Source organism: Triticum urartu, chromosome 3A (assembly GCF_056163025.1).
Source record: "Triticum urartu cultivar PI428250 chromosome 3A, HENAU_Tu73, whole genome shotgun sequence".
NCBI classification, from domain to species: Eukaryota; Viridiplantae; Streptophyta; class Magnoliopsida; order Poales; family Poaceae; genus Triticum; species Triticum urartu.
The window spans coordinates 265,510,519-265,536,127 of record NC_141875.1 but is presented as its reverse complement, the minus strand read 5'-3'; the positions used below and the strand labels follow the sequence as shown (position 1 = coordinate 265,536,127).

The 25,609-nt window shown below is 46.2% G+C and overlaps 1 protein-coding gene across 1 annotated transcript; it reads left to right on the top strand.

The window, feature by feature from the left end:
* Positions 1–24,039: 24,039 nt before the first annotated feature.
* On the top strand, positions 24,040–25,189 carry LOC147979413 (uncharacterized). The gene is made up of 3 exons (XM_087515200.1): positions 24,040–24,403; positions 24,467–25,036; positions 25,179–25,189. Exons 1-3 carry the CDS (start codon positions 24,040–24,042, stop codon positions 25,187–25,189), a joined length of 945 nt encoding a protein of 314 aa, XP_087371326.1.
* Positions 25,190–25,609: the final 420 nt, after the last annotated feature.

Here is a 25,609-nt window from a genome sequence, read left to right as displayed (position 1 = left end):
GGGATATGCAACGGAGAAGCTTTTCTAGTCATAGTTCGGCGCATCAAAACACCCTCTGCTACTGAATGAACAGATGTCCCAATGGGCCGAGCTTCACAGGATGTCCGGCGCTGCCATGAAGAATGTCATACTTCAGCTGTGGCCCACTAAGACGATTCCGAATAGCTATTTCGGCTTGGTGCGGCGGCTTGCTGATGCGGTGCCACGTATCGACGCCGTGAAGTGGTCGGTGTGCATTGAAGGTGCACGGATGGCCTTTGCCCGAGTCAAGACATACTGGGGGAAGATGAAGGCCGTCGATGTTGCAGCGCAGGGTCCACCCAAGGCATGGACCATCATGCACCAGAGCATTACTTTGAGGATGTCTTAGAGGCTGCTCGCTTGATAGAGGGTCAATGTTGGAAAGGCATAATATTAGAGTGAACTCTTTACGAATTGTAAAAGACAATTGTTATAATCATTCTATATTTGATTTTTCCTAAAGGCTTTTGTTCCTCCTGTGCGGCCGTTTGTATATGAACTGAAAGTTTTCCAGTCGTCGGCTTCAGCCCCCTCGTAGGAAGTACGGGGGTGTTCGAAAAAGGATCTGATCACTCTTGACCCAACGTCTTGGTCCGTGGAGGTGTCAATGCAGCGAACCAGGCAACCAGACTATAGGGCGTTAACACTTTCACTTAGCCATTGGAGTTTTATGGTGGGTCTATGACATAGCCCCTGGTATGTATGCGGCTTATTCATACGATGTGTTTACATATTTTACCGGGAAGAGGTCCTTCATGTGACACGGAGGGAATCGCGAAAGATTCCGATAAGTCATCGAGTGGTTGACCAGCTCTCGCCGCATCATGACAGTCAGTTTTTGGTTTTCTCTACTAAGGTGCTTAACCGGGTGAACCGGAAGCACAATCGTAGTAGTTCTCCCTTTACTACCCTAGCCGATAGAGCGGAACGTAGGATAGCAAGCACAGGAGCCGGGCAACCCAACTATTGACCCAAGACATGATTAGGAGCTGATGCATATAAGGCCAAACTCGCGACGCCGAAGTACGCTATAGAGCTGTTCGAACTTGTCGGCAACTCGTTTGTTCCCATACCGAACCCCTGGCAAGTTATGCCGAGGTGTACGTTTGAGACAACCGTAGGGGCAAAACTCAATCCTTTTAGAAAAGAATGGATTATTTTTACTAGGATTTGAGTGATGTGCCAATCGTGTGTATACATAACAAAGCTGAAACCCCGGGCATTTGATATGCCAGGGGTCGAAGGCGGAGGAAAAAGGCACTTTACAGGCTAGAAATAGAGAGTGCGGTCTACAAAAAGTTATCTTGGACCTCCTGTCGCAAATATGCGCCACCTGTCCTCGATGAAGGGACTCCTTGACGGAAATAGCCCTTGGGTGAGTCCGAGGCCAGCCATTGAGCCACCTATGGAGGGAAACAAGAAAAATGAAGAAGAAGAAAAAAAAGTTAGAAAAAAGAGAAGGTTATGGGTGTACTTTCAGGTCTGTCCGTATTGTGCTTTCATCGGTGCCCAGGGTATTTGAAGTGCATAGTTATGTATGCGCGGTACGGATTGTCCGGGTATATGCGGCGATCGGCGGAAGCCGAACTGCTAGTCCTTTATAGGATTTGAACAGTCATGTTGAATGGAGACCGGTGGCTTAATGGCCGACGAGGTATGCGGTGTAATGCCCCCACTGTGTAGTTCGGCTGAGATAGCCTCTGCACGGAGAGAGTGCTCCGTGCATTCCCTTGTAGGGGACTGTGTCATGTGTACCATGTTCACTATCTTTACGTCGGGGGGAAACCGCTTCTGACCCCCAGTGTTTGGTTGGCGAGTTTCGTCGTTGTCGCCATCGTCGGGCGGTTTCTTCCCCTTGTATTCGACGTTTAACTTGCCGGCCTGTTTGAAGACCCAACAACTTCTATTGGTGTGGTTAGCTGGTTTATTAGGGTGGCCATGAATCTGGCAGGGCCTATCCAATATCATATCCAAATTGGATAGTCCGTCTCTGTTTCCCTTGAATGGCTTCTTCCGTTGGCCGGGTTTGGGGCCGCTAAATCCGGTGTTGACCGTTGTGTCGTGCGCTCCGCCATTACTATTGCCACGTTTGTGCTTATTGCTTCATGGTTTCCCGTTGCTGTCTCGAACTTCGGAAGTGCCCGAGTCGCTGGCGTTGTAGCTTCTATGAGCGAGCCAGTTGTCTTCTCCTGCTCAAAAGCATGTCATCAGAGCGGTAAGGGCTGACATGAATTTTGGTTTTTCCTGGCCGAGGTGGCGGGCGAGCCACTCGTCCCGGACAATGTGTTTAAAGGCCACTAGGGATTCCACGTCCGGATAGTCTACGATTTGGTTCTTTTTAACTAAGAACCTAGTCCATAGCTTCCTGGCTAACTCTTGGGGCTGCTGGACTATGTGACTTAACTCATCGGCGTCTGGTGGCCGGATATATGTACCTTGGAAGTTGTCACGGAAGAAGTCTTCCAGATCTTCCCAGCTGCTGATAGAGTTTTCAGGCAGACTGTTTAACCAGTACCTTGCTGGTCCTTTGAGTTTTAGTGGGAGGTATTTGATGGCATGAAGGTCGTCTCCTAGAGCCATATGAATATGGAGAAGAAAATCCCCGATCCATACCGCGGGATCAGTTCTTCCATCATATCATTCGATATTCACGGGTTTAAACCCTGCTGGGAATTCATGCTCCATTACTTCGTCAGTGAAGTAGAGTGGGTGTGCGGCGCCTCTATATTGGGCCACGTCGCGACGTAGCTTAGATGGAGTCCATCTGCGGTTTTCGTCCCGGGCGTGACTAGACTTGTCCCATCCGAATAGGTAGCCAACGTTGCGTGTCGAGGCATGTCTTCACGGTCCGTAGATCGATCTAGTATGTCCTGCTCTACTGTCCAGGTCCTGCCGAGGGTCATATGTACGAACCCGAGCTGTTTTATCTCTATTTTTTCTTTGGGGTGAGGAGGGCTACTGTTTGGCTTGAGTTGTCGCTTTATACCGACTACATGGTGGTCAGTTAGCCGCATTGTCCCGACCGCGTGGTACATGCTCCGGCTCTTTCTTATCGAACTGAGGTAGCAATCTGCGTTGTGGGTAACCCTTGGTTGTGTTCCTGGGTCCGTATTCTTCGGCCACTAGGATATCTGTCCATCTATCGTTGAGCAGGTCTTGGTCAGCTTGAAGCTGCTGCTGTTTCTTTTTCAGGCTCCTTGTAGTGGCTAATAGCCGACGTTTAAATCGCTCCTGGTCGAGAGGTTCCTCAGGCCTCGTCGCCGAGGCTCTCCTCGTCCTCGGAGAGCGGAAGATAAGTACTGTCCTCCGAGTCTTCGTGTATGTCCTGTTTGTCAAGGCTACCATGCCCGTCCTCCATTTCATCCTATTCGGATGTTGCCCCGACAGGGGCTTCATTGTCTTCGGCATTGTCCGGGGTGTTGTTTTCTCTGGTGTCGGTATTGCTGTCTTTTGCGCGACGTGACTTAGAGCGGTGCCGCTGATGCCAGTGTCTGGGCTATGTCTCCCAGGGGTTCTCCTCAACTAGATCTTCATTGTCATCGTAGTTAGTTTATTTAGGTGTATCCACCATGTGTATGTCGTATGAAGAAGTGACCGTCCAATGTCCAGTAAATGGCGGGTTTTGGCCCTGCTCCTCATCGGCATCGTCGTCTATACTGTCGAAGTCTTCAGAGCTGTAATCGGACATGTCGGTTAAGTCCTCGACAGTGGCTGTGGAGTGGGTGGCAGGTGGGGAAAAAGATTCTCCATCATCAGCCCCTAGTTCGAACCAAACATAGTTCGGTTGTGAGTCCCCTGCCAAGGACAGGTTCGTTAATGAGTTCAGCACATCGCCCAAAGGAGAGTGCTGGAAGATGTCTGCGGCGCTGAATTCGAAGATCGACAAATGATCAAGTTCGACGTCCGCGGGCTCACATGGTTCAGAACTTATGACCAGAGATGAGTCCGGAGCTCCGGTGGCACAGGTATTGTGTGAGATTAAGTCTATGTGCGGCTACAACACCGGGGAATCTGTGGCCTCCGTGGCGGGGTTGAGCCTCCCTTCCTAGGATGGCACAGTCTGCTCCGGATCTAAGGCTAGAGTGGTTATGGGAGCTATCTCCTGGATGCAGTCCGATGATAGATTTAGGTCATGTCTCTCGGGGTGACCAGGAGTGGTAGCCGCGGTCTCGAATTTGGTGATGATCAAGTCTCCACGGATATCCGCAACATAGTTCAAGCTCCCGAATTTGACCTGATGGCCAGGGCATAGCTTTCGATCTGCTCCAGATGGCCAAACGAATTGGCCCGCAGTGCGAAGCCGCCGAACACAAAGATTTGTCCCGGGAGGAAAGATTCTCCTTGGACAGCATCATTATTGGCGGTTGAAGGGGCCATCAAACCTTTTGTCGACAGCATGGTGGAACTCTTAGTGAAAACACCAATGTCGGTGTCAAAACCGGCGGATCTCGGGTAGGGGGTCCCGAACTGTGCGTCTATGGTCGATGGTAACAAGAGACAGGGGACACGATGTTTTACCCAGGTTCATGCCCTCTCTATGGAGGTAATACCCTACATCCTGATTGATTGATCTTGATGAATATGAGTATTACAAGAGTTGATCTACCACGGGATCATAATGGCTAAACCCTAGAAGTCTAGCTTGTATGGTTATGATAATGTGCCTCCTCCGGACTAAGTCCTCCGGTTTATATAGACACTGGGAGGATCTAGGGTTACACAAGGTCGGTTACAAAGAAAGGAATCCACATATTTGGTCTCCAAGATTGCCTTCCACGCCATGGAGAGTCCTATCCGGATACGGGTGCGGTCTTCCGTCTTTGTATCTTCACAGCCCATCAGTCCGGCCCATGGCTAACAGGCCGGACACTCGAGAAACCCTTAGTCCAGGACTCCCTCATGCGCGTCGGTCCTAAACAAACGGTTTAAAACACCTTTCCGCAATGGCATTTGGAACCGTCGCCAAGTGAGTGTGTGCGATAGGGTGTCCTTCCCACACGACCCAGAAATCGTCGGGGATAGGTCCTCCTGGGACCCAGGATGGGGCCGTGTGCAATCGGGCGAGGCATCGAAACCCATTCATTTCCATAGGTATGTACATCCCACACGGTGAATCCCAAAAATCATTTCCGTAGGTATGTACATCCCACACGGTAAATTCCGTAAATCATTTCCATAGGTATGTACATCCCACACGGTGAATCCCAAAAAACCATTTCCGTTCGTATGTATATCACACATGGTGAATCCAAGGAATATGTTTCCGTTCTTATGTACATCCCGCACAGTCAATCCAGGGAAAAACATTTATGTTCGGATGTACATCCCACACGGTTTTATGTATACACTCGTGTGTGAAAGGTGTAACTATCACACACGCTCTTCCTTGGTGATACGTCCAGTTTGCATCATGCTTTTATATCGATATTTATTGCATTATGGGATGTTATTACACATTATGTCAAAATATTTATGCCTATTCTCTCTTATTTTACAAGGTTTACATAAAGAGGGAGAATGCCGGCAGCTGGGATTTTGGGCTGGAAAAGGAGCAAATATTAGAGACCTATTCTGCACAGCTCCAAAAGTCCTGAAACTTCACGGAAGTCATTTTCAGAATATATAAAAAATATTGAGCGCAAGAAGTTCTGGAGGGGGGCCACACCCTGCCCACAAGGGTGGGGGGCGCGCCTTACCAACCCTGGGCGCGCCCCCTTGCCTCGTGGGGCCCCTGGTAGCCCTCTGATGCCCATCTTCTGCTACATGGAGTCTGTCGATGAGGAAAAAATCATAAGCCAGCTTTCGGGACGAGACTCCGCCACCACAAGGCAGAACCTTGGCGGAACCAATATAGGGCTCCGGCAAAGCTGTTCTGCCGAGGAAACTTCCCTCCGGGAGGGGGAAATCATCGCCATTGTCATCACCAACGATCCTCTCATAGGGAGGGGGTCAATCTCCATCAACATCTTCACCGACACCATCTCCTCTCAAACCCTAGTTCATATCTTGTATCCAATTCTTGTATCTAAGTCTGAGATTGGTACGTGTAGGTTGCTAGTAGTGTTAACTACTCCTTGTAGTTGATGCTAGTTGGTTTATTTGGTGGCATATCATATGTTCAGATCCTATATGCATATTAATACTCCTCTGATTATGAACATGAATATGCTTCGTGAGTAGTTACGTTTGTTCCTGAGAACATGGGAGAAGTCTTGCTATTAGTAGTCATGTGAATTTGGTATTCGTTCGATATTTTGATGAGATGTATGTTGTCTCTCCTCTAGTGGTGTTATGTGAATGTCGACTACATGACACTTCACCATTATTTGGGCCTAGAGGAAGGCATTGGGAAGTAATAAGGAGATGATGGGTTGCTAGAGTGACAGAAGCTTCAACCCTAGTTTATGCGTTGCTCTGTAAGGGCCTGATTTGGATCCACATGTTTCATGCTATGGTTAGGTTTACCTTAATACTTTTGTTGTAGTTGTGGATGCTTGCAATAAAGGTTAATCATAAGTGGGATGCTTGTCCAAGTAAGGACAGCACCCAAGCACCGGTCCACCCACATATCAGATTATCAAAGTACCGAATGCGAATCATATGATCGTGATGAAACCTAGCTTGACAATAATTCCCATGTGTCCTCGGGAGCGCTTTTCTCTATATAAGAATTTGTCCAGGCTTGTCCTTTGCTACAAAACATATTGGGCCACCTTCCTACACTTTATTTACTTTTGTTACTTTTGCTCGTTACCAATTATCTTATCACAAAACTATATGTTACCTACAATTTCAGGGCTTGCAGAGAATACCTTGCTGAAAACCGCCTATTATTTCCTTCTGCTCCTCGTTGAGTTCGACACTCTTACTTATCGAAAGGACTACGATAGATCCCCTATACTTGCGGGTCATTAAGACTTTTTTTGGCACCGTTTCCGCGGAGTGAAGCGCCTTTGGTAGGTGGAATTTGGTAAGGAAAAATTTCTATAGTGTGCTGAAATTTACTGTCACTTGTTACTACGGAAAGTAATCCTCTGAGGGGCTTGTTCGGGGTATCTTCACATCGACCAGTAGAGCAAAGAGTTGCTCCTCAACCTATTGAACCTACTGAAAATGAAAATGTCTACTTTGAGATTCCTTCAGGTATGGCAGAAAAACTGCTAGCTAATCCTTTTGCAGGAGACGGAACAATGCATCCTGATGAGCACCTAATATATGTGGATGAAGTTTGTGGATTATTTAAGCTTACAGGTGTGCCCGATGATGTTATTAAGAAGAAGGTCTTCCCTTTATCTTTGAAGGGAGATGCATTGACATGGTATAGGCTATGTGATGATATGGGATCATGGAACTACAAATGATTGAAATTGGAATTTCATCAGAAGTTTTATCCTATGCATCTTGTTCATCGTGATCGCAATTATATATATAATTTTTGGCCTCGCGAAGGAGAAAGCATCACTCAAGCTTGGGGGAAGCTTAAGTCAAAGTTATATTGATGCCCCAAGCATGAGCTCTCAAGAGAAATGATTATCGTAAATTTTTATGCTCGGCTTTCTGATAACAATCGCACCATGCTCGATACTTCTTGTGCTGGCTCTTTTACGATGAAGACTATTGAATTCATATGGGATTTATTGGAAAGAATTAAACGCAACTCTGAAGATTGGGATCTCGATGAAGGTAAGGAGTGAAGTATGACACCTAAGTTTGATTGTGTTAAATCTTTTATGGATACCGATGTTTTTCGTAAATTTAGCACTAAATATGGACTTGACTCTGAAATAGTAGCTTCTTTTTGTGAATCTTTTGCTACTCATGTTGATCTCCCTAGGGAGAAGTGGTTTAAATATCATCCTCCCATAGAAGTAAAAGTAGCTGCACCAATTAAAGTTGAAGAAAAGACTGTCACTTATAATGATCCTATTGTTCCTACTTCTTATGTTGAGAAACCACATTTTCCTGTTAGGATAAAAGATCATGCTAAACCTTCAACGGTGGTTCGTAAAAGCAATATTAGAACCTATACACCTCCTGAGCAAATTAAAGTTGAACCTAATATTGCTATTGTTAAAGATCTCTTGTCTGGTAATATTGATGGGCATGTTATTCATTTCTATGATGAGACTGCTAGAATTGCTAAACCTTGTGCTAAAGATAAACATAGACCCGTGGTAGGCATGCCTGTTATTTCTGTTAAAATAGGAGATCATTGTTATCATGGTGTCAGGACCCCGATTCCAAGTCACATCGATCTAGCCGGTAACACCTCATATCACTTTGCGGCCTCACGCACGGTATTCCCACGGGTGTCGCCTTACCATGGCCCGGGACCGTTTGCGCCTTTTGGCTCACGTATATGATAGTGTCGCTAGCATCCATATGAAAGAGAACCCGGGCCGACATGACTAGTCACAAACCCAAAGTGGCACTAACTTACGGGGACAGGCATACATGAATCAACATCGAGCATGTCGGTCAGCGGCGTGCGAATCCGTGCTGTAGCACTGGGCTAACAGGACTCCGGTGAACCGGGCTGTAGTAGGCTAGGCTGGACTCCGGATGTCACCGCGTGACATTTCCCCGAAGGGACAGACATAGGAACGAAGTGAATCACATGCCGGCCAGTCAAGTGTTCCGGAGCAGTAGTGCTGGGCTAGCAGGACTCTGGTGAACCGGGCTGTAGCGGACTACTATGGCTCATGGAAGCACAAGACTACATTTCCCCATAAGAGAAGCTACCAAGGATAAACAACTAGGTTGTCGGATCCCACACATACCAAGCATTTCAATCATACACACAATATGCTCGATATGTGTAAATACAACATGGCATCACAACAAAACTCTACGACTCAAAGTATTTATTCATTAGGCTCCGAGGAGCGAGATACTACAAACATGGGTCTGATGACCCAACATACAGAGCATACAAGCAACAAGCACATGCAGAAGCTTAACTTGTCTGAGTACAGTCAACTACAAATGAAGAAGGCTGAGAAGCCTGACTATCTACAAGACCCTGCCGAGGGCACAAGATCGTAGCTGAGGTATCAAGCTAAACATCGAAGTCCACATGGAACTACTAGCGAGACTGATGTCTCTCTGCAAAACATAAAATAGGCAAACGTGAGTACAAATGTACCCAGCAAGACTTACATCAGAACTATCTACATATGCATCAGTATCAATAAAGGGGGGTGGTGGAGTTTAACTGCAGCAAGCCAGCTTTGACTCAATGGCTAACCTGAACTACGACTGCAAGCAACTCTTTTGAGGTGGCGCACACGAGTCCACATATTCACCATATCAATACACCACTATGGATCCGCTCCCGTCTCCCTACGAGAACGCCATCCATAGCACTCATGCTTATCTTGCGCATTTTAGAGTATCCACTTTCACTTGTCTATGAACTGTTATAGGCAACCCAGAAGTCCTTTACCGCGGACATGGCTATTCGAATAGATCATTTATAACCCTGCAGGGGTGTACTTCTTCACACACGCTCTCGCCACTTACCACCATGTACACGTCGTGTATCTCGGCAACCTTCAAGCGGAAGCCTGGCGAGGGAGTCGGCCACAACCTGACTAACCACAGAAGTCTCTAGTCCAGGTTTATCGCCTATTCGGGTTCCATCTGCGAGGAGATCCAGCCGGAGTTTCGCTCACAGCCCCAAACGATGTGTGGAGGGTTCCTGAGACACCAAACGGGCGCCCGGTACACTGTGCCACGGTGTATCTACCGCATCATAGCCCACCCCTAGGGTCAGTGCTACGCATGGCCGCCAACACATATCCTATAAACACCAGAAACTAGTTGCAACTCCTGGACAGAGGACTAGGGCAGTTAATAAGTTGAGAGGGTCAATTAAGGATCCCAATGAGTGGTAATAGTTGTTCATGGATCACAAACACAGAACTCGGTTCCTGAGGATGGTTTCAATGAGACAACCCACCATGTACTCCTACATGGCCTCTCACCGCTACCTTTACCAAATTGTGTTCACACACTTAGCTCACACACAGTAGGACATGTTCATCGCCATTCAATTCATCCCCAATGAGACTCAACTCTAAGCAGTAGCAGGTGTGACAAACAAGCATGAATGAGTAGGCACATTAGGGCTCAAACAACTCCTACTCATGCTAGTGGGTTTCATCTATTTACTGTGGCAATGACAGGTCATGCAGAGGAAAGTGGTTCAACTACCGTAGCATGTAACAGTTGAATCGTTGTTGTCCTAATGCAGTAAAAGAGAGCAGGAGCGAGAGAGTGGGATTGTATCGAAATGAACAAGGGGGTTTTGCTTGTCTGGCACTTCTGAAGATAATATAGTTCTTCATTGGTGTCATCGATCACGTTGTCAGAAACATCGTCGACTGAGAGGGGACGGTTACCGGCAAACAGAGAAGGACACAATCAATGCAATGCAACAATATGATGCATGAATGTGACATGGCAATATGAGTGTGTTGGCCTGATGCAACTACAACCAAATGGGTTTGGGTCATTTTGAACCAAAGATTCAATCCCAAACTCAAGTTATGGGTTCATATAAGTGCATTAACATGTTTGACCTAAACAGCAAGGTTAAGTTGCTCTAACATGCATGAAACTAGTATAGATGGAAAGATTGAATTTTTCTGATCATTTTTCATATATAATTTGTTTGATTTGGAGTTACGGATTAAATTCTATGAATTTTTGAAGTTAGCATTATTTTCTAAATTTTCCTGAATAAGAATAAATCCAGAAAATAATTAACTGTGTCAGCATTGCGTCGGGGTGACGTCAGCAGTCAACGGGGATGGTCCAGGTCAAACCTGACCAGTGGGTCCTGCGTGTCAGTGTCATTAGACTAACTAATTTTAGTTAGTCCTAATCCTAGGTTAACTAGCAGGGCGGGGCCCGCACGTCAGTGGCTCATCTAATTAGCTAAGTTAATTAACACTAACTAAGCTTAACACTAATTAAACAGGCGCCTGGGACCACACGTCAGGGGAGGTCAACCCAGTGGTCAAACCCGACGGTGACTCGACGCCGGCGAGGCCAGATGCGGCAGGGCACCTCGGATTTCACCTACAAGGCACCGTTCAAGGCGCCGTTGGGCTCTGCGGCTGCGGAGCGACGAGGCGCGTCGGGTGGTGGCCGTGGCCGGTGCCGGGGCGCACTATGGTGGCGACGGCAAAGGCAACAGTGGTGGCCGGAGCATGGCTATGCGCGGGCGGGGTGCTGCAGCTCGAGGCGAGCGAACGGAGGTGCTAGGCAGCACCTAAAGGGCAGCAGGAGCACGCCGGAGCAATTAGTAGGAGCGGAGGGGCTCGGGGGCACAGAGCTCGCCGGCCATGGCGGACGGCGGCTTCAGGTGCTCGCGCGGCAGCGGCTACGGGGCGTGCGTGAAGAAAAAGGCAGAGGGGAGAGGTTCAGTGGCTCACGGCGAGTCGTCCGGTGCAGACGGCGGGGCGGGGAGGTGTCGGAGTGAGCGGGGCGGCGAGGCGGATCTCCGGCGACCCGAGGAGGATGAAGGGGTCGGGGAAGGTGCTTCGAGGCATCCGGCACCGCGTGGCTCGGCGGAGAGGACTAGGGCGACGAGGCGGATCTTCTGGACTACTCAAGGGGACGAGGGGGAGGCGAAGGCCGCGGTGGTACTAGTCGGCGGCGGCGGGCGCGTTCTGTGAGGTGGGGAACGGCGAGGAGGGGGCAGGGGGAAGAGACGAGCGGGTCGGCGCGATCCAGACACAGTGGCGAGGTGTTTCGCGGCGTCGTGCTGGCCTCGGGCGGCCACGCAGGTAGGTGGCTTGGCGCGCGGGGAGCGAGCGCGCGTCGGGCACGCGCCCTGTCCACTGGCACCAGGAGGACGACGACTGGCGCTGGGCCAGTGGGCCGCACAGTAGTGGACTGCACAGGTGAGACCAGGTACTTTCTCTCTCTCCTTTATTTCTGTTTTTCTATTTATTTTTCTCTGTTTTGATTTAGTTTGAAAACTAAACCATTAATATAAATTCTGAAATTATTTGTGGGAGCTCTCTGCAATATATACCAGCGGTCCACAATTACTTTCAAAATATTGGGAGCTATAAAATTAGTTATGGTTTTTATTTGCTCCAACTCAAATACAATATGGATTAATTCAAAAATCCATAAATGGCCAAGAAATATGCTCATCATTTATGGCAGAGGTTTTCACATTTATCATAAATCATGAACATTTTCAAAGGGCATTTTGGGGTCATTGAAAATATTTTTTAAGTTTGAACCTAGTTGAATTCATTTGGCGCTAAGGTTTCAACATCCCCATTTCAAGTTTCTTTGGAATTTAAACATGATGGCATGATGAGCAAGCAAAGTCAAACAAGAGCTGATCTGGGGCTGTGACACATGGCTTATGTGATATGGGTGCCAGTCTTGTGTGGGAAAACTAAATATCCTGTTGATTTTCTTGTTCTTGGTTCCCCATAAGATAGCTTTTGTCCCATTATATTTGGTAGACCCTTCTTGAACACAGTTAATGCTAGGATAGATTGTGAAAAGGATGTTGTTACTATCCCCTTGCTGATAGTTAGTGGGTAAGTCTTGTCCATTGTGTCCCTAAAAAGGGAGGTATTACTGTCGTTCCTCATGATAAAGATGAATTGATTCCGCAAAAAATTATTATAGGTTATAGGATGGTAATTGATTTCCGCAAATTAAATATGGCTACTAAAAAACATCATTACCCCTTACCTTTTATTGATCAAATGGTAGAAAGATTATCCAAACATACACATTTTTTGCTTTCTAGATGGTTAGTCTGGTTTCTCTCAAATACCTGTGTCAGCTGATGATCAATCTAAGACCACTTTTACTTGTCCATTCGGTAATTTTGCTTATAGACGTATGCCTTTTGGTTTATGTAATGCACCTGCTACCTTCCAAAGATGCATGATGGCTATATTCTTTGAATTTTGTGAAAAGATTTGTGAGGTTTTCATGGATGATTACTCTATCTATGGATCCTCTTTTCATGATTGCTTAAGCAACCTTGATCGAGTTTTGCACAAATGTGAAGAAACTAACCTGGTCTTGAATTGGGAGAAATGCCACTTTATGGTTAATGAAGGTATTGTCTTGGGGCATAAAGTTTCTGAACGAGGTATTGAAGTTGATAAAGCTAAGGTTGATGCTATTGAAAAGATGCCATTTCCCAAGGACATCAAAGGTATAAGAAGTTTCCTTGGTCACGCTGGTTTTTATAGGAGGTTCGTTAAGGACTTCTCAAAATTTTCTCGGCCTCTGACTAATTTATTACAAAAAGATATACCATATGTTTTTGATGATGATTGCGTAGAAGCATTTGAAATACTTAAGAAAGCATTGATCTCTGCACCTATTGTTCAGCCACCTGATTGGAATTTACCCTTTGAAATTATGTGTGATGCTAGTGATTATGTTGTAGGTGCTGTTCTAGGGCAAAGAGTTGATAAGAAATTAAATGTTATTCAATATGCTAGTAAAATTGTAGACAATGCTCAGAGAAATTATGTTACTACTGAAAAAGAATTCTTAGCAGTTGTATTTGCTTGTGATAAGTTCAGATCTTATATTGTTGATTCTAAAGTAACTATTCACACGGATCATGCTGCTATTAAATATCCTATGGAAAAGAAAGATGCTAAACCTAGACTCATTAGATGGGTTCTCTTGCTACAAGAATTTGATTTGCATATTATCGATAGAAAGGGAGCTGAGAACCCCGTTGCAGACAACTTGTCTAGGCTAGAGAATGTTCTTGATGACCCACTACCTATTGATGATAGCTTTCCTGATGAACAATTAAATGTCATAAGTGCTTCTCATACTACTCCATGGTATGCGGATTATGCTAATTATATTGTTGCTAAATTTATACCACCTAGTTTCACATACCAGCAAAAGAAAAAGTTTTTCTATGATTTGAGACATTAATTTTGGGATGACCCGCATCTTTATAAAGAAGGAGTAGATGGTGTTATTAGATGTTGTGTACCTGAGCATGAACAGGAAAAGACCCTACGCAAGTGTCACTCCAAAGCTTATGGAGGACACCACGCTGGAGATAGAACTGCACATAAGGTATTGCAATCCGGGTTTTATTGACCTACTCTCTTCAAGGATGCTCGTAAGTTTGTTGTATCTTGTGATGAATGTCAAAGAATTGGTAATATTAGTAGACGTCAAGAAATGCCTATGAATTATTCACTTGTTATTGAACCATTTGATGTTTGGGGATTTGATTATATAGGACCTTTTCCTGCCTCCAATGGATATACACATATTTTAGTTGCTATTGGTTACGCTACTAAGTGGGTAGAAGCTATTCCAACTAGTAGTGCTGATCATAACACTTCTATTAAGATGCTTAAAGAAGTTATTTTTCCGAGGTTTGGAGTCCCTAGATACTTAATGACTGATGGTGGTTCACATTTTATTCATGGTGCTTTCCGTAAAATGCTTGCCAAATATGATGTTAATCATAGAATTGCATCCCCTTATCACCCACAGTCTAGTGGTCAAGTAGAATTGAGCAATAGAGAACTCAAATTAATTTTGCAAAAGACTGTTAATAGATCTAGAAAGAATTGGTCCAAGAAACATGATGATGCATTATGGGCCTATAGAACTGCATATAAAAATCCTATGGGTATGTCTCCGTCTAAAATGGTTTATGGAAAAGCATGTCACTTACCTGTCGAACTAGAACATAAGGCTTATTAGGATATTAAAGAGCTCAATTATGATTTCAAACTTGCCGGTGAGAAGAGATTATTTGACATTAGCTCACTTGATGAATGGACAACCCAAGCCTATGAGAATGCCAAATTATTTAAAGAAAAAGTTAAAAGATGGCATGACAAAAGAATACAAAAGCATGAGTTTAATGTAGGTGGTTATGTATTGCTATACAACTCTCGTTTAAGATTTTTTTGCAGGAAAACTTCTCTCTAGATGGGAAGGTCCTTACGTTATCGAGGAGGTCTATCGTTCCGGTGCCATAAAAATCAACAACTTTGAAGGCACAAATCCGAAGGTGGTGAACAGTCAAAGAATTAAACATTATATCTCAGGGAATCCTATAAATGTTGAAACCAATGTTATTGAAACCGTAACCCCGGAGGAATACATAAGGGACACTTTCCGGAATGTTTCAGACTCTGAAAAGGAATAGGTATGGGGTACGGTAAGTAAACCGACTCCAAAACAGTTCTAATGGCAATTTTCCTCTGTTTTGGAATATTTAGAAAAATAGAAAAATAGAAAAATAAGAAGCAGTCTAGGAAGGACACGAGGGCTCCACGAGGGTGGAGGGCGTGCCTTACCCCCCTGGGCATGCCCCTACCTCGTGGGCACCTCATGTGCTCTCTGGACTCCGTTTTCTTACACGTTACGTATTTTGGTTGGTAAAATTTCATTATATAACCTTCCGAAGGTTTTGACCACTGTATCACACAAATATCCTCTGTCTTTGTTTTGAGCTATCCCTGCTACAGATTAGAGCAATATGTCATCCCAGGATTCGGAAGCAGAAAGCTATGTGGCTGATTATCTTGTAGATCCTAAGGTCTATGGGGACGTGGAGCATTGTGGCTGGACTACGGAAGAAGAAGAGGACTATGAACCCAAGGGAAGGGAGGAGACGAGCTCAGATGAAGATGAAGTCCCATTACCCCAACCTGGGGACACGAATGTGGAGTTCAAAAAGTCGAGCCTCCCTGATAGAGCAAAGAAACCTAAGATCGAGTTTATCCCTTTTTGCCTCTTGCACGAAAACAAACAGGAATTATGCAAGAAGATATTAAACCTTGAGCAGGAGATCGATGACCTATGGGATCAAAATTCTGTCCTCAAGCGCAAATTAAGGAAGAAGCCTATGCCATCAACAAAACCAACACCCTCTTCACCAACAAAGAAAGAGATTTAATCACATGGGTATGGGCACTCCCCTTGGCAGCTGCCAAGCTTGGGGGAGTGCCCCGGTATCTATCACCATCACTTCTATCTTTACTGTTTTTCCTAGTTCGATCCTTTTGATAATATCTTGATCTAGTAGAATAATGTTTTAGTATGATCTAGTTGTGAATTTTGCTTTATGACCCTTCTATGTAATCAAGTCCGTGAGCTATATATAATAAAGATTAGTGTTGAGTCCAGGGCTTGATTATCTTGCTATGATCTTGAGGGAATAAAATAAAAGATAAAGAATAAAAAGGAAATAAAATAAATCATATGGATCTTACGGAGAGTAATGAGCTCACATATAAAAAGTATGATGAATAAAAGTTGTTGAGAGTTGACAAACATAGTTTTGGTCATGTTGCAATTAATAGGAAGTAATAAAGAAAGAGAGGTCTTCACGTATAAATATAGTATCTTGGACATCTTTTATGATTGTGAGCACTCATTAAAAATATGACATGCTAAAGAGTCGACGTTGGACAAGGAAGACAGCGTAATGGGTTATGTTTTCTTACATCTGAGATAAATTATATTGTCATGGATCATCCAACATGATTGAGCTTGCCTTTCCCCCTGTAGCGACCAGACCTCAAACAGTCTAATCTCTGTGCTCCGGTGTCATCCCTGGATCAGTAATGCTGACACCACACAGTACTCGAAGGATTTATAACAGAGTAGCAATCACACACTTATTACATCGAGTGTCTCCATAGAGAACTTGTTACAATAAATATGGCTTAAGGCCATCTAATAACTATAACAGCGGAAGGCTTGGAAGATAAGTGGGTCCATCAACTCCAAAGGCATCACTGAATATAGAACCATGACCTAAAACTCCTTAATCGCCGTCTGAAAAGTCTGCAACATTAACGTTGCAGCCCGAAAACGGGTCAGCACATGGAATATGCTGGCAATGTAACACATAGAGAGCAATGGAATGAAATAGCTATACTATATGCATATTTGGCTGCTGGAAAGCTCTATGGTTATGGTTTTTGCATAAAGCCAACTTTTCCATACTTCAAAGGAACAAATTTTATTTTACTATCATGGTAGTTGTTAAACATTGAGAATGGTTGACAACATTCTCAATCCCAATTAAGCATCATCATTAAACAAAACCCAACAAAATTAATTTAGAGTAACATGTTGAGATTCACATGAAAATCCAGGTACTAGATACTCAAGATGTCCATAACCGGGGACACGGCTAACCATGATTATTTTATTACACTCTGCAGAAGTTTGCGCACTTTTCCCCACAAGACTCGATCGCCTCCGTTTGTTTTCTCACAATACATGGTGTTTGAGAAGACAGATGACCGAGACATAGTCTTTCAGAAGCGCTAGCACCTTACGATCGGGTAGACCGTACCACCTACATCCCCTACATCTGCTAGTCTACCACTGTAAGAGTTCGCACGACTTAGTCAACTATGCTAGAGCCCATAATAGCTTGTGGCTGCACACCGAAGTTTCTAGTATGAATAGTCTCATGATCCCTTTGAGCCTGGGTGGCGGTCCAAAAGAAAACAGGCAAGTCCTGGAATACCCAGGTGCCTCAATCCACCCAGATGTGTGTTTAAGTTGCCACCTTAGATAAACCATTAATTAACCAAACTCACATCTGTCATGGATATCACTCACCCAATCCACGTCTACTAGCATAGCATGGCATAATAAGCAAACGTAGAAGTTACTCCCAAAGGTTTGATAATAAACAGGTAATAGGTACTACCTCATCTACTTCCCATCCCACAATTTAATTAGATCCAAACCATGCAATGTGTGAGGATTGATCTAATGCAATAAAAATGGGTAGTAGAAAAGGTATGATCAAAGTGTTACTTGCCTTGCTGATGATCCGGGAAACCTAGCGATTCGAAGTAACAAGCGGCGCACTCCGGGTATTCTATCGCAGACAAACAAACAAGCATACAATAAGTACTCATCTAATGCACGGGTAAAACTGAAATAAGAAATCTAACCAGAAGGTTCAACTTAAGAACTCCGGTTGGCAAAAAGAATCAAATCGAACGAAGCAACGAAAGTCAAACGGCGAAAGAAAACAACTTCGTTCTACAAATCTGGATCTAGGGAAAATTTTACAGTAGCAAAATCTTGTTTAAGTTGGTTAAACGGATAGAGGGTTTCGAAACGAAACTCTAGGCGCTTGAATCGCCTGATTCCGATAAACGAGCGAAAAGTTATACTAAAACGAAAATCGGATCAGGAATCGAGATCAGAAAAATCACGGATTTAATCCGAGTGTCACACCCTGCATTCTGTAACTCTTCATTTGCATTAATAAAGCATTAAATATTTGGACCAACAAAAACTTTTGCATTATTTGGTTTTATTTGGAGTTGGTTTTCTCTCTGTGCTTTTCAAGTGCTCTTTAAGGTCAACACAACTCCACCTTCTATACTTCATCTCCTTGCCCCAAACTTCTTCCCAATGATCATGCCATGTGTATAGTACAATATAGTATTTTCTTACAAAAATAATTTGGCCAAAAGGTATTTTCAAAAATTAGTTTTCCAAAAACCCCTGAATTAAGATTTGCACTACAAGTACTTAATTCAGGGCAGTAAAAATCTTTCAAAAAGTATATTTGAGACCTATTAGATATAGGACGCCCATAAACCACAAAAATATAATTTTAAAAGCTATTTTCCTATTTTATTTAAAGGCTTTTTCTTAAGGCCAGAAATGGTCTTTAATAGGATAAACTTATTTTAATGTTTCAAAAATATTTGAGAAAATTTAGGGGAACTCAATGGACATATATTTTCCATATATAAGAGTTTCAACACATGGTCATGTTCAAAATATTGGACAAAACCTCCCAAAACCATTTCTGCCCATTTCAAGGATTTGAAATATTTCTACAGGAAATATTTTCATAAAAATCCAAGAAACATCCAGCAAGTCACAAATGCATATTGTGATCACCTTGCAGAGCCTCATGTCAATTAAAGTCATTTTGGTTCACCAAAATGCCCCAAAACCCTCTCTGGCCAGAACCAAATCTGAACAAGTTTGTACTACCAACTTTCTCTCCTTGACCCCATCTTTTGTGAGCATGTGAAAATCTCCAAATGAGGCCACTACACCAAGTGGTGCATCATGGAGAAGTGATTTGCTCAACTAGATCTACACAAGTCCATTTCTGCTGATTTCTAGGGTTTACCAAAGTTACATTGGCAACTTTTTCCAAATAAGCTCAAATTTGGTGGCACACCCTATTTCTAAGTGTCTTTCCATCCTGTTAAGTATCATGGCAATTGGAGTTCATTTGCTTGCCCAAAACTTTATCAAACACCTTCTGACATTTTGCAAAGCCACTGTTTTGACCCTTTCCACTATTCTTGGAGAGCTCAAATTTTTACCACAGCCCCTTATAGTCATATTCTAACTCCAGTAAGCTTCCTAGCCCAAACTCAATTGTTGGGGGGGATGAAAACCTCTCTTTCTCTCTCTGGGCAGCCCTTGTACCCATCTTCCTCACCTCCCTCCTCACCCCAGTGGCCATCCATGGCATCCAATGCCCCCTCCCCTTTCTTTACTCCTCCCTTGAGCTACTGGACACGGTTGGCCGCGCCCACAAGGCATAAAAAATGGCATGACGGCCATTTGCACGCTCTGGAGCGTGCTAAAGTGCGCCCCCACACTGTAGCCGCCGCCTTCCAGCCGCATCCGGCCACCTTGGGCCTCCCCCGCGCGCCTGCCGATGCGCCTCGGCGTCCGGGACAGGGCAGCTGGTCGGCCCCCTCCTCCCTCTCTCTCTCCTGCCCCTGCTCGCACGCGCACCGGCCGCCCGAGAGATCCAGTGAGCGAGCTCACACGCGCGGCACCTCTGACCTCTCCCCACTCCCTCTCTCTATCTCTCTTGGCGTAGTCCACGCCCAGGAGCTCCCCAGACACGGCGCCAGCTCCTCCCGAGCCCAACAGCGACGAGCGTGAGCTCGCCGGCGCACGGGTCTACTGGACCTCGCCGTTCGCCTATTTAAGGGCCTCCCCGAGCCCTTCTCTCCTCACCACTCGATCTCTCACTCCCCTAAACACCCCCCTGCACCACTCACCCCTCTCCAGATGAGCCCGAGCTCGAGATCAAACTCGATCTCCGCCGCCTCGGGTCGCCGTTGATCCCACGGTACAGGCCTCCCCTGCTCCTCCACTGCCTCGATTTGGAACCCCCGGGCGCCCCTGACCATTTCCCCCTTCTTCCCCGCCTCTTTTTTCAGCCGGAAACGGTCGGAGCCGTCGACGCCCGAAGCTCCTCCGCCGCGAACCTCGTCGCCGGCGAACCAGGCCGCCCCGGCGACCAACTCCACCTCCACCCGAACGGCGAAACGACGTTGAGCCCAGCCGTGCCCTCGCCCGACCTCGCCGTGCCCTGCATCATCGTCGGTGAGCACGCCGGCCGCCTAGACTCGGGGTTAGGGATGACAGGCGGGCCCCGCCTGTCAGCCTCTCCCCTCCATCGCCCCTCTCTCTCTCTCGCAGACGCCCAGGCCCCGCCCGTCAGGTTTAAACCTGGCGCGCGCGTGCACCAGTGCGCTGGGCCGGCCCGCTGGCTGGGCCTGCTGCGCTGCGGCTATTCTGGCCCAGCAGGCACAGTGCCCCTTCCCCTTTTTCTTTTTCTGAAAATTTGCAAAAATTCCACAGGATTAAATATTAATCCAAATGCAATAATTCCAACTCCTAAACTCTTGTAATAATCCCACCTATTTATGGTGCAACTTTCACTCAAATCCAACACCCTTTCCTTCACTGTAAATATTTAAATGTGATTTTAAGCATTTAAATATGCCTTTGTAAAACCATTTCTCCTATTCTGCTACTCCAAAACCAAAACTAGGAATTTTCCCCTTCTTAGTTTTCCACCTAGTATTTTACAAAAATAAGTTGACATTTTTCTGAGCACTTTGGTTTTTCTGTTTTATTATTGCCTTATTTTTCTCATTATTATTTTGCGACGATAGATTGCGTTGCTGACGAAGGAGTTGGACCAGAGGACTTTGAAGACCCAGAAGACCTTGTTGAGCCAGGCAAGCAGCCCTTTGACCATGTCTATGAAACCCTTCTTATGCATGTCATATAGCACTTTATCAGTGTTGCTTCGGAAATCATGATGAGAGGGTAACCACTTTGGTGGATTGCCTTTGTTACTTCCTCGTTGATACCTGCACTGTGCATGACCTTACCTTCTTATGAGGGTTATGCCGGTGGGAGTAGATAGGATGCTAAGTAGTTGCTACGCAAAAAGGGACGGGAATATGCATAGTGATGAGGCAAAGTATTTTCAAAGGACTTTTCGAAAACCCCGTCGGGTGCCACTTATGCCCGAGGGAGATGATGAGTTGGATAGCCACTTGATGAGGAAGTGGTGTACCGAGGCAAGTGTGTGTAAGTTGCTTTCAAAAACGGATTGGTTTAAGTTGCGACCGTTATTCCAACCTTACATGCGCAACCACTCTACCCTTGTATGGGAAAGGGCATTATTGATTACCTAGGCCCATACTAGCTTGGAGCCCGCATTACTAGTGACGGGAGAGTTGTTGGTGTGCTCTCTCGGGACGGGGTCGTACCAGGTAGGGCGGCCATGACTATTTTCACAGGGCACCGGATACACTGTTGTGTCCCCTCTCGGATGTTACGATCTCGAGTGAGTCTCGTATGACGTACATCATGAGGATACGGAACAACGAGTGGACTCCTTGTTAGTGTCGTCTAGGGAAAGATAGTGATCGGGTACTTACCCCGGGTACTTGAGGTACCGCAGGTCGTGGATGACACGGAAGTTCCCCGGATCTTGTGGGTAAAGTGTGCAACCTCTGCAGAGTGTAAAACTATTCGAATAGCCGTGTCCACGGTCAAGGACAGTTGGGTAACTGCTCTTGGGCTACGTCCACTTGTTTTTAACCAGTGTGTGTGGGATGAACTACTCGGGTCAAGTCAAAGGACTTGACATGATTGAGTTGGGTTGGTGCCCACTCCTTTTATGATGATACCACTACTTGGGTCAAGTCAAAGGACTTGACATGATTGAGTTGGGTTGGTGCCCACTCTATCTATGTTGATATCTGTAACCTGTCCTTATGGTTACTTGAATCCTCCTGATGCATGTCTTACGAGTTGTTGAACATGTCATTGCACTCAAAAACTAGCTTTCCGCAAAATTTACCTATATCATGCATTGTTGTACCTTGAACCAAAACATGGGTTGCTTGCGAGTACATTCAAAGTACTCATTGGCTTGCCACTGGTTATTTAATTGGCCAGGCATGGAAGAACAGGAGTTCGAAGAAGAATTCTTTGAAGACAAACATGCGAACTAGGACGTTTCCCAGTCAGAATGCCTGTAGGGTTAAGGCAGATGGCATGGGTTCTACTTATCGACGAAGAATTCCGCTGCTGGTGTTTCACTTGATGTTCAGGCCTTAAGGCTTTATCTATGTAAGACTTGACCATAATGGTCATAATTTGTGTAAGACGATATGTATGGATGTAAGACTCTTGTTATTCAGCTTCTGGGTGTTCAGTGAGCATTGATCTCTGGGATCACTGTACACGTGCATTCGGTGATCACGACTTATGAGTCGGGGTCCCCACAGAGCTGGTATCAGAGCCATCCTGACTGTAGGAAGCCTTAGTTAGCATGGGCGTTAGTTAGCTTGAGACCATCTAAACTCCTCTTCTTTTCTAAAGCTTACCCACCCAATATATAATTCCCTTATTAACCTCTCCCATTCAACCCTTGTAGATGGTTGCCGTACCTGAAGACTTCCTGACCACAGGATTCCCCGTGCTTCTCGAGGATAGCCTCAAGAAGTGCCAGTACCACCGAGCCCCCATTTACACCTACCACGAGCATTGGATAAATGACACCAAGACGGAGTATCAAGTGGAAGTGATCGTGAAGGCCAATAACTCCCCAACAAGCTGGTTCTTTGAGGGACCCCAGATGGCAACACTAGTCCTTGCCGTCGAGACAGCAACCCTCAAGGCACTCACCCGCCTCCGAGACCTTCTTCCAGAGATGGCAGACGAGTTGGCAACCCGTTTCTTGCCTTATCGGAAGGAAGGTCAGGATGAGAGCAATGCACCAGCTCCATCGTTAGAAGAAGGACTTCCACTCCGATTCCAGACCTACTTCAGCCTTTGTGCCGATAGTTTGGCACAACGCTTGGCCTCTGAATCGGTGGAACTCTGAAAGGAACTTCATGAGACCAAGGCACTTCTTCTTCAAGCACAAGGGAAGAAGGATAGAATCAAGAAGGAAGGTTCTCCCCCTGGACAACCCGCAATCGCATACAGAGGCGGAAGACCCCCGAAGGATGGAGAACCACCACAGCAACACCGCATGAGCGCAAAGGAATACCGCAAGCTCTTCGCACCACCGGCGAAGCAACACCGTGTTGAGCTCCTCCACTCCCCCACCCCTTCAAGTGAAGAAGAAAGTCAGGCCGCCGATGACGAGGAGGAAGACCTAGAAGAGCCAGACTACGCGACCGAGCATTCCACCACTTAGGCATCATTTCGCAGCCCGGATATGCCCGTTAGTAACCACTACGGTAGGATAGGTCGTGTACCCCCTATGCGAAGTCGAGTCCTTGTAATGGTTCATATGAAACCATGTAGTATTGTGTTTGCTTTCGATGTGTTTGATGGACGTCGTACTTTCCCTCGGGAACTTGTAAGCGACTACATCACCCATTTGGATTTTAATGAATGTGTTTGGCCCTTTTTGGCCCTTGCATGAAAACAATTAGTGTCATACCAACCCCCTTACTAGGCATCCCATTTATATTGCTTCCCCATCTTTCCCAATCATGAGACCTTGACCGCTCCGACAGGATTCCTGTTGTAACTCGTACTGGTACCTCTACCCAGCAGCCAGAAGCCGGAGAAGGAGCCAGTCAGGACCAAACCCAAGGACAAGCTCCACCACCACCACCACCTCCGAGCATGGACATGGCTCAGCTTCTCCAAGCCTTCCAAGAATAACGCCAAGCCAACACTGCAGCCCTCCAGATGATCGCTCAAGCTGTCAACCGCCAGCCGGCGGGAAATGGCAATGCACGTTCCACACTGGTAGAGTTCAAGAAGCATGCACCACCCACCTTCATCGAGACCGCTGAACCCCTGGATGCAGACGACTGGGTCCGCACCATTGAGGATCTGCTGGAACTAGCCGGATGCACTGAGGATCGTGAGAAGGTGGCATATGCTGCTCACTGTCTTGGGGGAACTGCTAGAGCTTGGTGGGATGGATTCAAGGCCATGCATGCTGAGCAAAACATCACTTGGAGCAACTTCAAGGCAGAATTCCGCAAGGCCCACATTCCTTTCGGAATCATGGCCATCAAGAAGCGTGAGTTCCGAGCCCTGAAGCAAGGTAGCAACACCGTCAAGGAGTACATGTAGAAGTTCAGTGTTCTCTCAAGGTATGCCCCTGAAGGTGTCAGCACTGATGCTGCCAAAAGGGAGCGCTTCATGGAAGGCCTTAACCAGACTCTGCAGTACTCGCTTGTTGTGTGTGACTGCCCGACCTTTCCTGATCTGGTGAACAAGGCACTCATGCTTGAAGACAAGCGACGCGCTTTGGATGACACCCGTAAGCGCAAGATGATCAGCAAGGGTAGCTCCAGCAACCAGAAGCCTCGCCCGTGGCAGCCAGCCCCGGTCAAGCCAACCTATCAGCAGCCAAGAGCTCCTGCACCCCGCACCAACTATCCACCTCAGCAGAACTCCAACCCCAGGCCAGCTTACATCAACCCCAATAACAATGCCGGCAAGAGCAGCAACCCCAATCAAGTCACTTGCTTCGGATGTGGTCAGGCAGGACACTACTCCAAGTATTGCCCCAACAAGAAGCCTGATGCACCACGCCCCAACATGCAGAACCCAGGACAAGGCCGTGGAATGCCACCAAGGAACCAAGCTCCCCGCAACCTGCCCAACAACGGCAGGGGTCGTGTGAATCATGTCACTGCAGAAGAAGCCCAGAAAGACCCGGACGTCGTGCTGGGTACGTTCCTTGTCAATTCAACACCTGCAACTGTCTTGTTCGATTCTGGAGCCACGCATTCATTTGTCACCCAAAAGTTTGCATTAAAAAGTGGCATGACCCCTACACCCCTGAATAACCCCATGGTGGTACAAACCCCCAGAGCAGAGATGAGAGCCAAGATAGGATGTAAAGGAGTCGGGATTGTCATTAATGGGGTAGACTTCCTAGCAGACCTTATCATCTTAAGATCGCAAGGCTTGGATGTGATCTTAGGAATGGATTGGCTCATCAAGCACCAAGGCTTGTTAGATTGTGCCAACCGGACTGTCACCGTGACCAATGACCAAGGAGTCGAAGTTAGACATGCCTCCAACCCCTCCTCTGCTCAGGCCACCCAAGTCAACTCTCTGTCGGAAGTTGGACTGGAGCAAGTGCCGGTGGTATGCGAGTACCCCGATGTCTTTCCTGATGAGATACCGGGAATGCCTCCTGACCGAGACATTGAGTTCATCATCGAGCTCATACCCGGAGCAGGACCCATCTATAAGAAGCCTTATAGAATGGGATCGGAAGAGTTAGCAGAATTGAAGA